This window comes from Papaver somniferum, unplaced genomic scaffold (genome assembly GCF_003573695.1).
Source record: "Papaver somniferum cultivar HN1 unplaced genomic scaffold, ASM357369v1 unplaced-scaffold_158, whole genome shotgun sequence".
In the NCBI taxonomy this organism is placed as follows: domain Eukaryota; kingdom Viridiplantae; phylum Streptophyta; class Magnoliopsida; order Ranunculales; family Papaveraceae; genus Papaver; species Papaver somniferum.
Window position 1 is genome coordinate 1,421,337 of NW_020625264.1, and position 18,889 is coordinate 1,440,225.

General features: G+C 36.1%; 2 protein-coding genes and 2 long non-coding RNA genes across 5 annotated transcripts; 2 read left to right on the forward strand and 2 right to left on the reverse strand.

Moving 5' to 3' along the window:
- On the forward strand, positions 1 to 714 carry LOC113337077 (germin-like protein subfamily T member 2). The gene has a single exon (XM_026582766.1). The coding sequence runs from the start codon at positions 1 to 3 to the stop codon at positions 712 to 714; it is 714 nt and encodes a 237-aa protein (XP_026438551.1).
- Positions 715 to 2,452: 1,738 nt separating this feature from the next.
- Positions 2,453 to 5,327, reverse strand: LOC113337124. Of its 2 annotated transcripts, XR_003354105.1 has the most exons (6): positions 5,091 to 5,327; positions 4,688 to 4,787; positions 3,504 to 3,704; positions 3,290 to 3,405; positions 3,129 to 3,188; positions 2,453 to 3,027 (listed from the first exon to the last, which is right to left on the reverse strand). It is a non-coding gene; the product is annotated as an uncharacterized LOC113337124 (long non-coding RNA). The 2 variants fall into 2 exon arrangements; XR_003354106.1 differs by lacking the exons at positions 4,688 to 4,787; positions 5,091 to 5,327 and adding an exon at positions 3,847 to 3,958.
- Positions 5,328 to 8,820: 3,493 nt separating this feature from the next.
- On the reverse strand, positions 8,821 to 9,937 carry LOC113337149. Its single transcript, XR_003354122.1, has 3 exons — positions 9,824 to 9,937; positions 9,667 to 9,740; positions 8,821 to 9,327 (listed from the first exon to the last, which is right to left on the reverse strand). It is a non-coding gene; the product is annotated as an uncharacterized LOC113337149 (long non-coding RNA).
- A 7,891-nt stretch (positions 9,938 to 17,828) lies between these two features.
- LOC113337078 (germin-like protein subfamily T member 2) lies at positions 17,829 to 18,545 on the forward strand. The gene has a single exon (XM_026582767.1). It carries the CDS (start codon positions 17,829 to 17,831, stop codon positions 18,543 to 18,545), a length of 717 nt encoding a protein of 238 aa, XP_026438552.1.
- The last annotated feature ends 344 nt before the right edge of the window (positions 18,546 to 18,889 follow it).

Sequence of the window (18,889 nt, forward strand, 5' to 3'; positions counted from 1 at the left end):
ATGGCTGCTAAGTTTGGTATTAAAACATCATCATTGTTCCTAGTTTTGTGTTTAACCGTGATCCTGTTTTTCACTTTGTCATGCTTTGCTGCTGATCCCGACCCGCTTCAAGATATTTGTGTTGCGGACTTGAACTCCACAATCAAAATTAATGGGTATCCTTGCAAGCCGGAGTCTCAAGTTACATCAGATGATTTCTTCTACAGTGGCTTGGTGGAAGAATCGGACACGGATAATCCCGAAGGGTTTGGAAGGAGACCTGGTGACGTTAAATACTTCCCTGGGTTAAACACCCAGGGACTTACGGTAAACCGAATCGACCTCGCACCTGGTGGAATTATTCCACTTCACGTCCACCCTCGAGCAAGTGAATCTAATTTTGTCATAAAAGGGTTAGTCCTTTTTGGGTTCATAACTACTGACGATATTTTGTACGCAAAGGTTATGAAACCAAGAGAGTTGTCTATTATTCCTAGAGGACTTGTGCACTTTGCAGTGAACGTTGGAAAAGGGAAGGCTGATCTGTTAGCTGTTTTCAATAGTCAACTGCCAGGATTTGGAGATATTGCTCTTAACTCCTTTAATTCTACCCCAACAATTCCTGATTATATTTTGGCTAAGAACTTCCGAGTTGATGAGAAGATTATCGCTATCATAAAGTCTAAGTTTGGTCCCAATAGTTCTTTGGCTACTGGAACTTTGAAAGATATATAGGTCTCTTCAGTGTGTGCGCCTTTCAAATCTTGTTTTCCGTCAAATGTTCAAGTAAGTTTAATTCCAATAGTCGATATAATAAAGTCAGGAATGCTAGGTCTGATCCTAATGACAAATGGCGGGAGATAATCAACTTCTCTAAGTGAATCCTTCCTGTCTATCAGCAGGACTATGTTACGTAACTTGTTTATCTGGTTTGTAATCAGGGACTCATGCATCGTCCCCTTGCTTTATGTATGAACAATATTTCTTAATTAGTTTTGTTTTCCATAAATTTATCTAGTAAACTCTCGCTACACTGTCGCATTATCCTCTTATGAACAATTTATGAATAATATTTCCTAATTAGTTTTGTTTTCCATGAATTTATCTAGTAAACTCTCGGTACACTGTCGCATTATGCTCTTACGAACAATTAATCTAAGATCAGAATTTCCCTCTTGTTACGAGTGTTCAGAATTTTTGACGCGTCATATTACCTGATTTAAAGTCCTCATGTTAGACCCAAAGAAACTATGTATAAGGGGGAACGTTGAGAGTAATCCTTAGGCAACCTTGTAAGACGATTTTGGAGGTTACTTAACTCATGCACTTAAATACTTAGTTCACAGGTCGGTGATGCTTAAAGGCATGACTACTACAAAAGGACAGTATGATATTTTACAGTCTAGATACTAGAGAGCAGCGTAAAATCAATATCGTGACAATTAAAAGGGTAGTAATACTAGAGACTATAGAGAGTAACTCAGTCAGAAGTTGGTGATGCGTCTCTTGAAGCCATGAGCACACGCAAGCTGCAAAAAGAAAGTAGAGACTCGAGAGTACCTCAGTCACAAGTTGGTGACGTGTCTCTTGGGGCCATGAGCTCACGCAAGATGCAAGCATAATGCCCAAAGATGGAAACGTTAGTTGCTTAAGTAAATGGCATTAGCCGGTGATCCATAAGCGGAAGAGATGAACAATTCTAAGCCAGCCCAAATGACCGACTTTGATGCCAAAAGCGGCGTTAAACATTTAGCCATATTCGGAATGCCACAGGCACCAGGATTGGCCAACTCAGATGTGTTACTAACTACTAACTCAGTAACATGTTTAAAGAGCTAATAAGGTAGTTTGAGACATAAACTATGAAACTAGAAAATCCAAGAAGCTACAAGGCATGCTTAATCGACTATAAATAGGTTCTTTCCTCGGCCACTAGCTCAACCAACTACTCAATGAACGCAAAGGTGCCAGTCTCTGCCTTGTCTCTCAATCTCTTTATGTGTATATTTGCATTTTTGCGTTCAGAACAAATACAAATACGAACACACAATTATGACCCGTGCCGTACCAAAACGGGATATTTCACGCAGTTGCATTCTGTGGTGCTTTATGTTATCCCCTGAGAGATAACTTTGTTTCAAATAGTAATTTCTTCTTTAACTTGATTCAATTTAAAACTTCACGGGATTTATTTCAATAATAATCCCCAATGGTGGGTTTGTTTGCAGAATTCACGTGTTTCAGGATTCATAATTCCGTTGGATTATAAATTCTGGGATTCATGTAAATTTCTTGTGTATTTGGTAACTCATTTAAAATTCATAGGATTCATAAAATTATCTTGCTTTAAAAGCCATATACTGTTTGGTTTTTTCCATCTTAAAAACTATATATATATATATGAGATTTAAAGTTAAAAGAAGTAGGTCCACAGTTTCCTTGATAAGTTTCGCAGCAAATCTTAGGGGGAGGGGTCGAATTCCATATGGAGGATTTGCTGGAAAACTGATTTCTATTGGAAAGTGATTCCAGGGATTTGGAAACCAAACATGCCGAAAAAAACATAATTCCACCAAATTCCATGGACCCATAAATGCCACCTTTAAAATTCTGCATCCAAACCCATCATAAAAAAAATCTTGTTCCGTTACAAGGGCCATCTTTCGGAGCTATATTCCTTGGCATCATAATTGGACAACCAACTTTGAGTTCCAACTTAAAGGGTGGCAGGAAGGATTGATTTAACGTATTCAGTGATTCAGTTGGACACCCAGAGAAACCAACCGCTCCCTTCACTTTAGTCTCTGCCACCTTGTCTGCCTCCAGATACGTGTACTCCTTTCCCCGGTACATCTGTAAAATCCTCTCGTTTACTTTTGCCACGTCCTCATTTCTAGTCGACCGAATGGTTCTCTCCGTCAGATACTGCGCGGACGGTATTTTGTGTTCTCGTATTCCCGGATATATTTCAGATATCAGATGGTTTAGATCCACGCATCTATGAAGGGAAGATGGCAATTCCACGTTTTCCTTTGGGTTGTGTCCCACCTGGTTCACAAATAAGAGTAACTTCAGTTGTATCTTTAGTTTCACAAATAATAAATAATTTAGCCTTGTTCAGTACTACATTAATGTATTTACTGTGTTACCTCCACTAGGAATTCTGCAAATTGTACATTTTCAGGGTCGGTGCTTCCGAGTCTCATGTTCTGGGTTTAATTATAGGAATGGACACGAAGTAAGCATAAAGAGCAGTCACTGAAGTGTTCCATATAAAAAAAAAACATCGTTCACTTTTTAAGGGACGAACCTTGGGTTTAGCAATGGTCAAACGCAAATTCTCAATAATATTAAGGCTGCCTTCACGGCTGAGCTTGTCAAATTCCCAAAGAAGACTTTTGGGATTAACCGCATGCAATTCTCCTCCTGTTTAAGGAAAATTATGGTGAGCATCGAAATGTTGAACTGATTATAAATTGTTGCATAAGGGCAGTATGTATGGGAGTCCTCAGTTCTTTACATACCTGTTCATCAATGAAATACATCGATGCTAGTGACATCATTGGTAGACAAATCCAACTCGTCTCGATACTGTGTAACTCAAAGTGCGAGGCAGTATGATTTGTATTCGTCCGGAGGATGAAAACTTTTAAAGTTGTCTTGAGTGATTGATGGTGATACCTTGTATAGGCCGGCTGCGAGTAATCTGAGTTGTTGTGTGTGGGCTGCAGTTAGAAACAATCACAAACATCATTAGATTAAAAAGGACCTATATCCTCATCATAGCTTTCCCCTCCAATAAGGGCATTATTCAAAGATGCACAAGGGAGCAATCCTAGCAGCATATTGTAACACAGAGGCACTTACTGACAAAGCCAGAGGAAATAAGAAGATGGTTCGTTTGGTACACCATTGACATCTAACAAAGATTAAACATCCGTGGGTTTCCACTAATTGATTCCATACTTTCACGGAATAAATTCCTTTCGAAGCTAATTACAAACTCATCAATGCTTGCCTTTGTTTTCTAGTCATCGATCAGATAGCTTTGCAGATTATGTATGGAAGTCTACTGCTACGAATAAGTAATTGGAAGAGAAAACAATTCAAAATGGGATCCATAATGCATATGACCTGGACATAATAAGTGCTAGGAATTATTAGGTGAAAGGCTTACTTCATCATTTGTTGCATGGTGAAGACATAAGTATTAAATTTTGATGCCTTGAAGTTGTTGTACTGGGGAAGAATGGAAGTACAATTAAAGTACCAAAAAGGCAGTTCAGTGGGAAAACAATGGATCATTATTTGCACTTTATAAAATGTGAATATTATCCTCCTCCGACGCCCTGACCTCCAAAATTAAGCACCACCGCAGGAAGAATTTGTTAGTTTTGTTTTTCACTCAAACCAAGAAACCATTTCGGAGCCTATTTTATTATAACATGGAACTTAGATTTATTAGGATTGTTTAGGTGGATTGAACTCCCATAACGTATCCACCTTGGTAGTACTTGACAAAATTGGAGCACACGGCAACCAACACAGGACGTGGGATGGAGTCGCAATCAATTGGGTCATTCCCTACTTGGTTGGCTGCAGAACCCCATAGAGCAATTTTCATAGTTGTGCCCGTGGCAGGAAAAAAGAACTTTATTATGCACTGGCAGTAAAGTATTCATTATTCGTAAAGTCAAAGTCCGTTCACCTGAGCTTTTCAATTGTGATCTCGCGCATTCGGCTTGATTCCCCACCGGACCTTTGAAGCACCTGGATGTTGGTGACTCCTTTTAAGAAACCAACCACATCTGCATCAAAAAGGTTGCAAAGGTCAGAAAACCACAAATGCATGTATCACAAAAGTGGAAAAAAAATTTGTGCTACGTAAAATACAGTAGACCCTATACAAATAATGTCACGTTGTCCTTTGATTTGGAAGAAGATTGTTGGAGGCATTTATAAAGTTGTCATGTTACTGGTGGTTTAATTAATTGATAATGCTAATCATGTTGTGTGATCATGCTGTGCAGAACTTCTAATACGGTGATTAGGTTAAAATATGGGCTTTAAAATGAGAATCAACACATAGGTAGTATTCGTTTTCGATTTACCTGTAAGATGTATGTTTTGGAGGTTCAATTCTATGTCTTCTCTGCGGAATAATGGGCACGGAATAGGCATCCAAAGCAGTGATGGAGATGGTGCTCCGGAAGAAGGACTGCTTCTCATTGTGCGCAGGACGGAACTTCGGTTTAGCAGTTGTGAAGTGTAGTTTATGCATAGAGTACAGAACCCCCTCCCGAATAAACTTATCAAACTTCCAAATAAGTATTTTTGGGATGACGGCATGTAACTCTTCCCCATGTACCAATGAACGTGTTAGCAAATCCCAATTTTTAATTGATGTATTAAATTTAGGTGCCTATTTAGTATGGATTGTTACCTGATCGTCAACAACAATTATACGGTAACGTCTTTAGTCGACATGAAGTCCAACTCTTCCCATTTGAGAGTAACACGGACGGTAACGATGCTCCTTCGTCAAATGATCGTAAGGTCTTGAGTGTGTCCTATGTGGATGAGGGTCCAACCTTCTTAATATTGCAGGTAACCTGTGATGCCATTTCTCCCTTTGTCTGGGAAGCCACAGGCATTAAAACCAAATATCATACTACAATTCAACAATGATGATTCATCAAAACAGTTTAACTGTATATTAGCACCTAAATGCATTAAAATACAATTGGACGATAATAAATTTAAATTGAGCTGCTTTATCGATTCCAAACAAAATCCCATGAACACGAAATACTATAAATTGAGAATTAACACTGTGAATGTGAACCTAGGAACCATAACTGAGTGAGACCCAACGACAAATCAAATTCCTTCTTCTTTTTTTTTTTTTTGAATTTTCAATTAAAAAGAAGAAGCAAGTGAGAGTTGTATACTACTGGTGCTAATTGAATCCATAGCACATTGTCAATAACTCCCATCACCATCACCAAGTTTGGAAAGAATCACAATACTAATCAAGATATCGAAAAACATTACAATATTTTTGTACTAACCTTGGAAAGATAAGTAGATGCTCTAATGAAAAAAGAAAAATTTGTTTTTGTTCATCAACTTTGATAGAAACTGTAAATGGAAGGAAGAGAGTAGGAAAAACTCACATGTTGAACCGGTGAGATTGATGCATCCCTATGATTTTCGGAGACAATTTATAGAGGCAGCAGGTAATTATATCCATGGCGTGCCTTTTTTTGTTGGTATAATTTCACTAATAAATCAATCCGAGTGGAAATCTAATTATTAGGGAAAACCTAGAACCGTTACAGATTTCAGAATTTGTGAAATTCTTTGCAGGGGAATTTCGATCGACTGTGATAGGTGATTGAAAACTGGATAATGGACATAGAAGATTGAATCTTTTCTAGAAGATAGAAGGATTGAATCGACTCTGGGATGTGATCTTTACTGATTACAACAAACAGGGGTTTTATTGAGGCGTTAAATAGGGAGGCGTTACCCAAGAGAGTGAACGGGTTTTTCAATCTTTTAGAGAGTTCGTGGGTCACGATAATAATTGCTAGGTAGCATTTAGTTATTAAAACCAACAGTGATAGCCACCTTATCAAATCAATCTGGATTGAACCAGGAGGTGAGATCACACCCGCTGGGTGACACACCGGACATTACCGTAGTATAAGCATTCATGGGGACAATGAAGGTTCTTCATCCGCTTTCCTTGAGGGGGAAAAAAAGGGAAATAGAAAGAAGAACAAACCTCTTTGATTTTCATGATGACTTTCTCTTTCGAAAACAATGGTATCGTAATACCCCTTTATCCCAACTAAGTAAACAAAAATGAATAATAATAATAATAAAAAAAATGCATCTTTATCCTTGAGAGGAAAAAGGTCCATATTTCAGTAAGAGTTTGATACATGAATAGATTCGGTCTTTGGATATGAAGGGATTTAATTCATATGAAAAATCAAATTTATCCTCATTTTATGAATAAATTACTTTAAGAATCAATATTTCCTTCTTCTTTTAATGAAAATGATGATAATTAAAAAAACTTAAATCTTTTATATTCTTCTCTCTTCTTTTTCTTTTCCACCGTATCGTGATTCTCCATGGCATCGTGATGAAGATGAGGTAAAAAACGAAAATCTGTTATTTTTCTTCCACTCTTTTTCTTTATCTTCTCCACCGCCTAGAGATGAAAACCACCATTTGTTTTTGTTTTTGGTTGACTTAAAAATCGACTCGGTTAATTCAAGTAAAAAAAAAAACAGTTTCAAAAACGATATAACGACTTGGAGTCCAATCATTTTTCAACCGTGAGTCTTGTATTACGGGTTCGGAAAATACAGGTTTCCTAACCATTAAATATAGATATGAAACTCTATTGATATCTGATGTGTCTATAAAGGGCTTCGGGATAAGATGATCTATTTTATTGGGTAGCCCCGGATCTTCCCAAATCTTAACTTTCCTACCATTAAATGTTTGCCAGAATATTCTATTTTTCAGAGCTGAGCTAACTTCTAGCATACTATTCCACACAGCCGAGATTTTTGGATTTGGAACTGCGGACCTGAAACTTGAATCTTTCAGATGCTTAGCTGAATTAAGTTGAACCCACATTGCATCCTTATCCTCTAAGAATTTTCATACTAACTTGCATATTAAAGACTTGTTGATCATTTCAGCTTTACGAATTCCTAGCCCTCCATATTCTTATAACATGCCAGGCTTTTCCCATTTAAAAAAGTGCATCTTTCTTTAATCAGAAGAATTACCCCACCAAAAATTCCTTATCACCTTGTCAATATGATTAGTTACTCCTTTCGGAAATAGACAGATACCCATGAAGTAAACAGGAACGGCAGTGAGAGTTAATTTACAAAGTACAATTCTTCCTGCATGATTGGTGAAGTGTTGTCTCCATCCTGAATATCTGGAATTAAACTTGTCCTTAAAGAAATCATATGTAGCGATTCTATGGCCTGATTTCAGTGGATAAATACCTAAGTATTACTGGATAGAGGGGTAGTTATCTACTATGAAGAAAAATCACAGTTCTTGGGGAAATTGGAGAATGAAGAAGAAGATATGTACTATAGATTTTAATTCCGTGTAATGCCTTAGTGATAATATTAGGCATTTGAGTTCAGTTAGGCCTTGATAGCTTGGCTTTTAATTGTAATTTGAGATTTTTTGAGTAATAAAATTAATGATTAAGCAAAAAAAAAAAAAAAAAACAGAGAAGAATGCAGTTTTAATCTGCTAATATTTGTGTTTGATAACTTGTAATGAAGATATATACCTCGACGACAGTTCTGAAATCCTTGATTATTTCCTGATAACGTGGAGCGGAGACCATGTGTTCATCTCTTAATGTACATGGATAAGATAAAAACAAGAAAAATTCAAGCATTCAATCGAGAGTTATTACCTGATCTCCATCCCAATACTCGTCCTCAACTAGAGATGTTGATTTAGTGGAGCTTGATCCGTGGATGCAATAAACACATATGGATTTCCATAAGCATTCACCTTTAGGCCGGATATCTTGGTAGATTCTAATACAAGATGTCAATGCTGTCTAGTCTCATCAGCGCAATAAAAGACTTATGCAGCTTGAGAAGCATGGATGAAGGGTTCGTCAACTTGTTTAGTTCTTCTCTTAGACCCGGAACACCATCCCTACTATTCCCATTAAACATTGATCAAACAAGCATTTAAAGCATTATTATAATTGTTATACATTAAGGGAAGATTCACAGTAGCAATTGTCCAAGTGATGCTTTAAAGAAAGAATAACAAGCATCATCAACATTTTTACATATCTTAAAATGCTACATGTATGGTTTGTTTTGTTAGTGATTGCATAAAGCATTAAAATATATAGCTCTATCAAGGAAACTAGGCTCACCACATAGTAGATTGTACACAAGGACAATCTAAGATGACGTATGTAGTAGAGAGAATCAACTAGAATTAAAGGGACAAGATTGCAGATCTTACCAACAATCTCCATTAATTTAGTATTCAAACTTTGAACTTTAACATTCTCAAGTTTATGAAGTGCAACCAATTTGATTTTCACTGGACAATCATCATTACCAGAAACTTCATTTTTCCTTGTAACTTATTGCAAATAAACAACGGTAGTTAGTTTGGATCTAGAACATTCAAAAATAATACAGACAAAAAGTAAAACAAAGTTATAAGTCATGATTTAGTAAAGATGACAAACTGCAAGGTTGTTTCATTTGATCACGTTAGGGACTGAAATCTTCGTCTTATGAAGTTGTTCTCTATGATAATTAACTGAAAAGATTCAAGCCATAAACAAATTTCAGAAAGATACTCAACTGAAAATCATACCATAGGCTCATGTATTATGTATGCCACAATATGAGTCTAAACATGTGTTAAAGCACAAATTGAACAACTATTACCCAAGTACTTGTTGCACCATATAGGTCAACACATCATACATACATGGATTAGATAAATATATACCTTTCTAAAGTTAAGTAAAATAGTAAATCAAGATGAGGGGAAAATATTATTCATGAATCGAAATGCGCAAGAAAAACAACAAGTGCAACCCATGGAGGTGAAACAATCTTTTCCTATAAAATAAACACAACAACAAATCCTCACCTGGATGTGAAACTTGTTCAATTTCTCATCATTCATCAAATCCTCACCTGCTCACTTTGTAAAACTTTCGTTTTCTATAAATAAAACATGACAATAAATAGAATCAAGGAAGTAATGTAAAGTTTGTTCAACCTATCATCATTCATCAGATCCTTACCTTCTGAGATTGTAAGACTTTGTTTGATACACCTTAAGTTTTTCGTTGCTTCCTGCGATTACCACAAAAAATTCAACTACAGTTGATGGGGCTGCGAAATACCTTTCCTCTGGCCTCCGATCCTACACATCACATAATATAATAAAAATAAAACACTAACCTTGATGCTTATATGATTTATATAAGACAAACACCCTTACACAGGCAACAAATTTCAAATTCTACAAAATTTATCAACAATTACCTTGAATAGAAAAGCTTACAATTTGTTACAGTGAGAGTCACTCTCGAAGACTATGTAAAAATTCCAGAACTTATTAGGATATTCGCACCATAAATTTTATAAACATACATAACAAACTCAATATTGTTAATTTCAGTTGAAATAAAATTAATCGAGATTGTCAAATTAAATATAACCAAGATAACAAGTTCTAGAAGCTTAAATAGAAATTCAATGTTTATAGTTCAAATCTAAATAAAAGATTGATAGTTAATCTAACCGTTTTCACTATTTCACAAGATCTCCATACTTGTGGTCACCTTATTTTCTTTCTGAAAACCCTAAAATGAAGTAAAAATGGATATCTCAGAACTCTTCAAGGATTGTAAGAAAAACTGAAAGAAGAAAGGAACCTTAACCAGAAGACTGTAAAATAATCCGTTGACGATTTCTCCGTCTTGATCAATATCCTCTATTTATTTTTCCTGCTACTTCTTCGGTGCATTTTTGTTGTTTAATTAGAGAGATTATAAGAGACATTGAGAGAGAGGCGAGGATAGAGACTGATTGATTTGATTTACTTGGTTTTAGTTGATGGCTACGGTTTGTCTATTCTCTTTACAGATCTGATGATGTCAAGAAATTTCTGGTGAAAGTGAAGGATGAAGAGATGAAGTGGATTTTAACTAAGGGAATTTTGGGTTTTTCTGAAAGGTGGAAAGAGAAGTTGTGAGTGAATGGATAAGAAGAAGAAGATGGCAGTAGCTATGGTGGAGGAGTGAGCGACGAAGATATGGGTCCCTTTTATAATTTTCTTCTAATATACATTCGGACTCCGACAGTGGTTTACGATTCCATAGGAAACACTGGAATTTTACGAAAATACCCACTTATACAACGACTGTTTCTGAAACAAGTTTTCTTTTTATTTTAACACAAAATTGGTTAAAAAGACCAAAATCAACAATTCCTGGGTGAAATGGACAATTAGATTTTGATACTGTTTAAATGGACAAAAATATAAAAATAGGCAGGATGTAACCAGTTTCATCGTGCCAATTTTCAAATATTTTTTCTTATTTTTAATTTACACAGGATGTACTCAGTTTCATCCTTACTATTTTGTTTTTGGCCATTTCACCCAAACTATTTTTTACTCGTCCATTTGAACCGTGATTTAAAAATATTTGGACAAATGACCCATTTTCCGTTATTTTAAAAAGCACTCGGTTTCACGGACCATATAATTAGGAAGGATGTTTTTAGGCATACCAAAAAATTTCTAGGCATATAACTTTATTTTCCTAACTAGGGTGTGTTTATAAGGGGTGTCTAATGGGTATGCAATGACCTATATACCCTTAAACACTTCGAAAATATTGATTTTTAGGCTTTAGGTTCGGCTGAGTCGTGTTGATGAGTTGACAGCCGAATTTCCCTCTGTAGACTCAATTCTTTCGATCTTGTTTTGACCAAAAATTCTTCATCTGATGACGGAATGACCTCATTCTTTTTGCGTTATCTTCATATTTTCATTCTCATGAAGATGAAGATAAAATGTACTTGATTTTAATGGGTTGAATTTGAAACTTGGTAGTCGGACCCCTAAATGTGTATAAATCTAAGTGTTTTTTGTAAAATTAGAAACATGTTCGGCTCATATGATTGTTCGAATATGAGCCAAACTTGGAAAAATATATGGTTCGGCTGATAATTTATCTCCGTTATCATCCGAACTTTTCATTGTTCTTCGTTTTGAAAGTTTTTATGAACAGTTCGGCTTATAAGTCAATATTGTTATCAGACTAACCGTTCATAAGCACATTCAGAAGAAGAACAATGAACAGTTCGGCTCATAATTCATCTCGCTAATCAGCCGAACTTCGTTCTATAATCACAACAACTTCTAATTTTTTCTCAATTACTCATCTGTGAATCATTGTTGTAGTTGATGTGTATTTTCCTAGGTTTTTTAGATGAATAATGACCCTCCTCATCCTCCATTGAATCAACAAATCAAACTTCTCACTTTCTCTTTCTCCTTCTCCTTCACTCCTTCTCAATAAAAATTTTTTTCCCCCAAAATTTTTCATCTACACATATAAACCTTAATTTTAAAAATTATCTTAATCACTAAACAAATATTTTAATCACTAATCCAGATTATTAACACTAATACATAAAGGGCAGATTTGTCATTATAAAAAATTTGGTTAAGGGGCTTTCTCATTTTGTTATGTAACAACCCCTTTTGAAATAGTGGAGTATGCCTAGAAAGTTTTTGGTATGCCCAAAACACATGTTTCATAATTACCGTGGATGGAGGAAGTTGTTTTTTCAAAGCCCAAGAAGTGGTTAAAATTCTATTCTTCACTAGTGACTCCATATGTAAGCAGGACCCAAGAACCCTAGATCCAGGAGATGATTTTGCTGAATAAACTTATGGAAGTAAGAAATATTTGAGTTAAGGACTGGTAGACCTCCATTTTTCTCTTCACCAGATAGTATAGCATTAAAATCTCCAATGAAGGACTTGCATCCTTGAAAGTTTTGCACATAATTTGTTAAACAAGACCAGAACCTAGCTTTTTGATGTGAAATAGGAGGGACGTATATACAGAATAAATGCCAAGATTGTCTTGGACCATCACCATGAGCCAGCGCATGAATCATGTTGGGATATTTAGATGGAACTTCAGTGTCAACCTCTTCCTTCCATAAAAGCCAAAGACCTCCGCTTGCACTGGTTGAAGATACAAAACAATAGTTTTTGCAACCAAACTGTCTAACACTTTGAGCAGAGACGGATTCAGACGTCTTTGCTATAGTGCTAGTCATGGAAGTGTACTCAAACATTCTCCATACCATTTTGAGTATCATAAATACTTATCAGTTTAGAATTTCTACAACTGGTTATAAAGAGATATTTATGAAGGTAAAGCTCCGGGACCAGATGACTATCTCATTAGCTTTTTTATTTATTTTTTGCTACGAGCTTTCCCATTAATTTTTATTTCCTTTGTTGGGATGTTCTTAAAGAGGATTTTCTTGAATGTTACAAAAGAATCGCAACATAATTTTCTTGATCGGAGATTAAAAGACACATTCATTGCTTTAGTTCCTAAAATATTGATACACTATCGAGGAAATTAAGGTCTCGGGACTATAAGCTTAATTCATGGAGCTTACAAGATAGTTTTAAAGATTCTTGTTGAGAGGTTCAAGTTTTGTCTTTCTTATATCATTTCTCCAAATCAAATTGCTTTCATTAAGAAAAGGCATATTCTTAATGGTGTTCTTGTAGCTAATGATCGGATTGACTCAAGAATTAGAAGTGATAAGCTTGGAATTCTATGCAAAATAGATTTTGAAAGAGCCTTTGATCATGTTAGTTGAGACTTTGTTGATGAAATTTTCGCTCTTATGGGCTTTGGAGTTAAAAAGAGGGATCGGATTAGAAGATGTGTTGAATTCACTAGATTCTCTATTCTTGTTATTGTTGGAATATATGGCAAGTCATATGTGCACTCAAGGTATGTGCACATAAGAAGACCAAGTTGGTAACAAAAGAAGACCAAGTCGGTAACAAAGTTAGCTAGTAAATCTTTAGATAAGTTTCACCTAGTCAATACAGTTGGTTTGTTCTAGGTTTATTCATCCTTGTTTATCCTATTACTCCTATAAATAGGAATTACAATGTAAATGTAAAGTATCCCAGAATCATAAAACTCTGGAGATCAATAATCCAATTCACCCCACGGGGTTCTGTCAGTGGACGTAGGCGTTAGTGCCGAACCACTTTAATTTCTGTCTTCTTTATTTGTGTTTGATCTTTGTGCTCAATCGATGATCTGTCTCTATGATACCCATAATTTATTATGGTATCAGAGCGGGGAGATCCGCTCGATTTGCTTCCGCTACTAAATTTTTGATTTGTCATTCAATAATTTTCTTCATGTTCAGTAATTATCCTGCTTATTTATTGAACTGCATTTTTTTTATCAACACAGTACAGCTTACTCATTGCGGACTATACTGTATGAAATTCAATTGGAACAAAGTTAAAAGCATCTTTGTTTATTTCTGCTCTTCACTGCAGGATCATTTTTCTACTATCATCGTTCCTTAACACTAACATGATTTTCTTTGCAATGTCAAGGAATCATTGATCAACACTCTACGGGGAGTATCTTCAATCTTCTCTTCGTCATTATACAACAATTATCTTTGTTATATTTTCTGTCAAACTAATTTGTTGTTCTCAAGATCATTGTCAAACTGATTATTTTCAAATCAGTTTTCTTCAAGCTAATCTTCAGTATTAGCCTGTTTTGCTCTACAAATGATTCCTTATGTTCGGTGGAATTAATACTCGTTCTGTTCTCAAGCCATCAACAATAAAGAGGATGATTTTATTCAACGAAATCCCGTTGATTTTCCGGCTTAAATATATCCTCTAATCCCACATGGAACTATATATCCCCATGTGCTCATATCTCTGTTCATGTTTGGATCTGTTTTCTGAGCAACCCAACTCAACATTTTAGCCTATATTTGTTGTCAGTTGTTAAAGAAAACTCTGATCGTTTTCTTGCTTATGTCTTGTTCATCCGGCATATTCATTTTTCAATCAAATTAATTTAATTAGTTTAAATGACTAATTCTTCTTGGAAGATTATCCTTTCCAATATCAAATATCACATTCACTCAAAAATGGAAACCGATATCTTTCCCGACAATAATATCCGTTCAATGTATACTTTGAATATAACCAATATATTCTTTATCCGGAATATATTGCTTCATTTTCTTTCAAAAGAGAAACTTTATCAATGAACAAATATTACGATATATTTGCATCACTTTCATTTCCCACTATTTATGCATACAAATCAGCTCCACCGTTTAGCATTATGGACCTTATGCTGTCATATTCTCAACGCGAAAGTGGCGCTCAACTATTGTCAGTTCATCACAAAGATAAATGACGTGTATTCCCGTCTTCTTTGTTTCTTTATTTGTGTGAAAATATGTCAACACAATATATCAATATTTCATCCGAAGTCATCACCTTCTGGCTCTGATGACATCTTTTTCTCGTTCAATCTCGGCCAAGAAGTCCCAGAGAAAATTGAGTTATTTACGGTCCTTAAGTTATTCCTACTTATTTCAGAGCCCATTAAATACAAGTCAAGCCAATCCAAATGACATACAAGGATACTGAAGAGAAGATCAAGACGTTTAGGTACCGAGAATATCTGGCAAGTCAAAACACTATTGCTACTTTGAAGACTACTTTGTTCAGTTACTATATGATTACACTTTGTTTCAAGTGTCCTGGTTGAAGATCAAGACGTTTTGGTACCGAGAATATCTGGCAAGTCGGTAACAATAAACCAAGTCAATAAAAAGATTTGAAGATCAAGTTCCATTTCAAGTCTAGTGTTCGAAGTTTAAATACACGGTGTGTGTTACAAGCTTTTTGGTGTTAAGAAATTGTTCAAGTTGCACATTTCAATTCTCTCCATGTCCAACTTGAGGGGGGGTGTTGGAATATATGGCAAGTCATACGTGCACTCAAGGTATGTGCACATAAGAAGACCAAGTTGGTAACAAAAGAAGACCAAGTCGGTAACAAAGTTAGCTAGTAAATCTCTAGATAAGTTTCACCTAGTCAATACAGTTGGTTTGTTCTAGGTTTATTCATCCTTGTTTATCCTATTACTCCTATAAATAGGAATTACAATGTAAATGTAAAGTATCCCAGAATCATAAAACTCTGGAGATCAATAATCCAATTCACCCTACGCGGTTCTGTCAGTGGACGTAGGCGTTAGTGCCAAACCACTTTAATTTCTGTCTTCTTTATTTGTGTTTGATCTTTGTGCTCAATCGATGATCCGTCTCTATGATACCCATAATTTATTATGGGGCGTGTTGAGATTATTAGTCCCACATTGTATGGGCATCTAAGATCCTGCGATTTATAATCCTAAGGGCCTCTCCACTCATTGCCGATTGGTTTTGAGTTGGATGCCCGCAGACATTAACATGGTATCAGAGCAGGCTATTTGCGACGAGTCATCATTGACCGCGCCTTTACTCCGCGTCATCCAATTTAATTGTCCACGTGTTAGACCCAACGAGGCTACACGTGAGGGGGCGTGTTGAGATTATTAGTCCCACATTGTATGGGCATCTAAGATCCTGCGATTTATAATCCTAAGGGCCTCTCCACTCATTGCCGATTGGTTTTGAGTTGGATGCCCGCAGACTTTAACAGTTATTGGAAGCGATGCAGATTACTCCAGGAGTAAAAAGGGCATAAAGCAGTGTCAACCAATATCTCTTTTGTTTTCCTTTTAGTTGGTGAGACTTTAAATTTTATGATCAAGCGAGCTTAGGATCGAGTATTATCACTGACGTTCAAGTCAAGGAAGATAGAAATATTGTTAATCACTTAAAATTTGTAGATGACGCTTTTATTTTCTCGGATGCTGATGTAGAAGAAGTTAGAAATCCGAGACATCTGAAATTAAAAAAAAAAATACACAAGTGTTCTCTATTGTGGCAATTAAGCTTTTCATCCGTATTTATAGGATCATTTTACGGAAATACCCCCGTAGTTAACAACACATGCGCAACGGATCCTGGTTGTTGAGGAGCGACCAAATAATTGTCGCTGAATTATCATGCCCCTGTACGTTGTTGTGATTATGTCCACTGTACCGATGGAATCACCTTTTCATTTGCAATGTCCTTTTGGAATAACGTTCAGAAACGCCATACCTTTATGTTTAGTGCTTGCATCCTAAAAACAGCAATATTCTTCAGTCTTGACCTGTTCCTTAACCATGATTCTTGGTGAATCCGAGTGACAGTGTTTGATGCCAAAAGCTGGAGTGAAAATATAGCCGTATCCAAACCAATATACATTCCTATAGTATGATTCGGGTTTGGCCAAAACCCAAAACACACGACTTAGTAACTTGCAGACTCGGAACTCAACTCGGACGCAATAAACAATACGAAACTTGGGTTAAATGTCCAAATATTCTTAAAATACGGTTCTAATGGACGAATAAAAATTAATATGGGTGAAATTGGCACAAAAAAAAGCAAGAATGAAACTGGATTCATCCTTGCTTAAACTTAAAAAAGAGTGAGGATGAAACTGGATGCATCCATATGTAATTAAAAAATAAGAAAAAATATTTGAAAATTGGCAGGATGATACTATTTACATCCTGGTTATTTTTACAATTTCGTCAATTTAAACAGTATCAAATCTTACATGTCTTTTTCACCCAGAAATTGTTGGTTTTGGTCTTTTAAACCAACTTTGTGTAAGCAATAAATAGCAAAAGCTTTGTTGCCCGCTAACACATTTTTGTAGGTAATTCCAGATTTACATTTTCTAAACATAGAAAACCCCGGTAGGGATAGCTAATTGGCCGTATATAACAGAACTACAAGTCTTTATTTCTCAGCCTCTAAAATCAACTAACTTCTAAATGATAGTAATGGTGCCACTACCATTTTCCGCCTTGTTACTCAATCTCTCTATGTGACTATGTTCATATGGAACAGACGTGTCCATAGACGGCACTAGAAGCGTATCGCCCGTGCGTGTGCGTCTTTAAAGACACTAGCTAGACAGGCGTAGATGTTAAACCTATATATAACGCTACGAACAACATAATTTTTATAGTAAACTCGTAAAATCTTCTATCTAGCAGAGAGCCTGCTAATTAATACACCAAATATCAAAGTAACGAAGCCATGCCTGCTAAGTCTAGCATTATAAATACATCATCATTCTTTCTAGTTCTGTGTTCAACTGTGATCCTAGTTTTTACTATATCATGCTATTCTGCTGATCCCGACCCGCTCCAAGACATCTGTGTTGCTGACTTGAACTCCACAATTAAAATTAACGGGTACCCTTGCAAGCCGGAGTCTCAAGTTACATCAGATGATTTCTTCTATAGTGGCTTGGTAAATGAACCGAGCACAGACAATCCCGAAGGATTAGGGGTGAGACTTGGTGATGTTCAAAACTTCCCTGGGTTAAACACCCAGGGACTTACGGTAAGCCGAGTTATCCTCGCGCCTGGTGGAATTATCCCACTTCACGTACACCCTCGAGCAAGTGAATCTAATTTTCTCATAAAAGGGTACGTCATTTTTGGGTTCATAACTACTAATGATATTTTGTACGCAGAGGTTATGAAACCAGGAGAGTTGTCTATTATTCCTAGAGGACTTGTGCACTTCGCAGTGAACGTTGGAAAGGGGAAGGCGGATCTGTTAGCTGTTTTCAATAGTCAGTTTCCCGGATTTGCAAATATTCAAACCAACCTCTTTAATTCTACCCCAACAATCCCTGATTATATTTTGGCAAAGAACTTCCGAGTTGATGAGAAGGTCATCGCTATCATAAAGTCTAAGTTTGGACCCAATAGTTCTTTGGCTACTGGAACTTGGAAAGATATGTAGGTCTCTCTAGTGTGTGTGCATGTCGAATCTTATTAAATAGTCTGTTGGATGTTCGAGCTGAATAAGTTTTATTCGAAGAGTCAATATAATAAAGCCATGTATGCAAGGTCTAATTCCAAGGGAATCCTTCTTGTTTATCAGCAGGACGATATTATGTAACTTTCTTATCTGGTTTGTAATAGGGACTCATGCGTCGTCCCCTTGCTGTATATTGAAAAATATTTCCTAATTAATTTTGGTTTCCATACTTAGTCAACAATTCATCCACAATTAATGTGAGATCAGAATTTCCTTCTTGTTACGTGTTCACTCCCAGCTGCCCTTTGTCCTGCGCCTGGTGCTGG

Bases quoted from the DNA above. Each gene is read 5' to 3' on its own strand.
- LOC113337077 (XM_026582766.1), top strand. From the start codon at position 1: ATGGCTGCTAAGTTTGGTATTAAAACATCATCATTGTTCCTAGTTTTG.
- LOC113337078 (XM_026582767.1), top strand. From the start codon at position 17,829: ATGCCTGCTAAGTCTAGCATTATAAATACATCATCATTCTTTCTAGTT.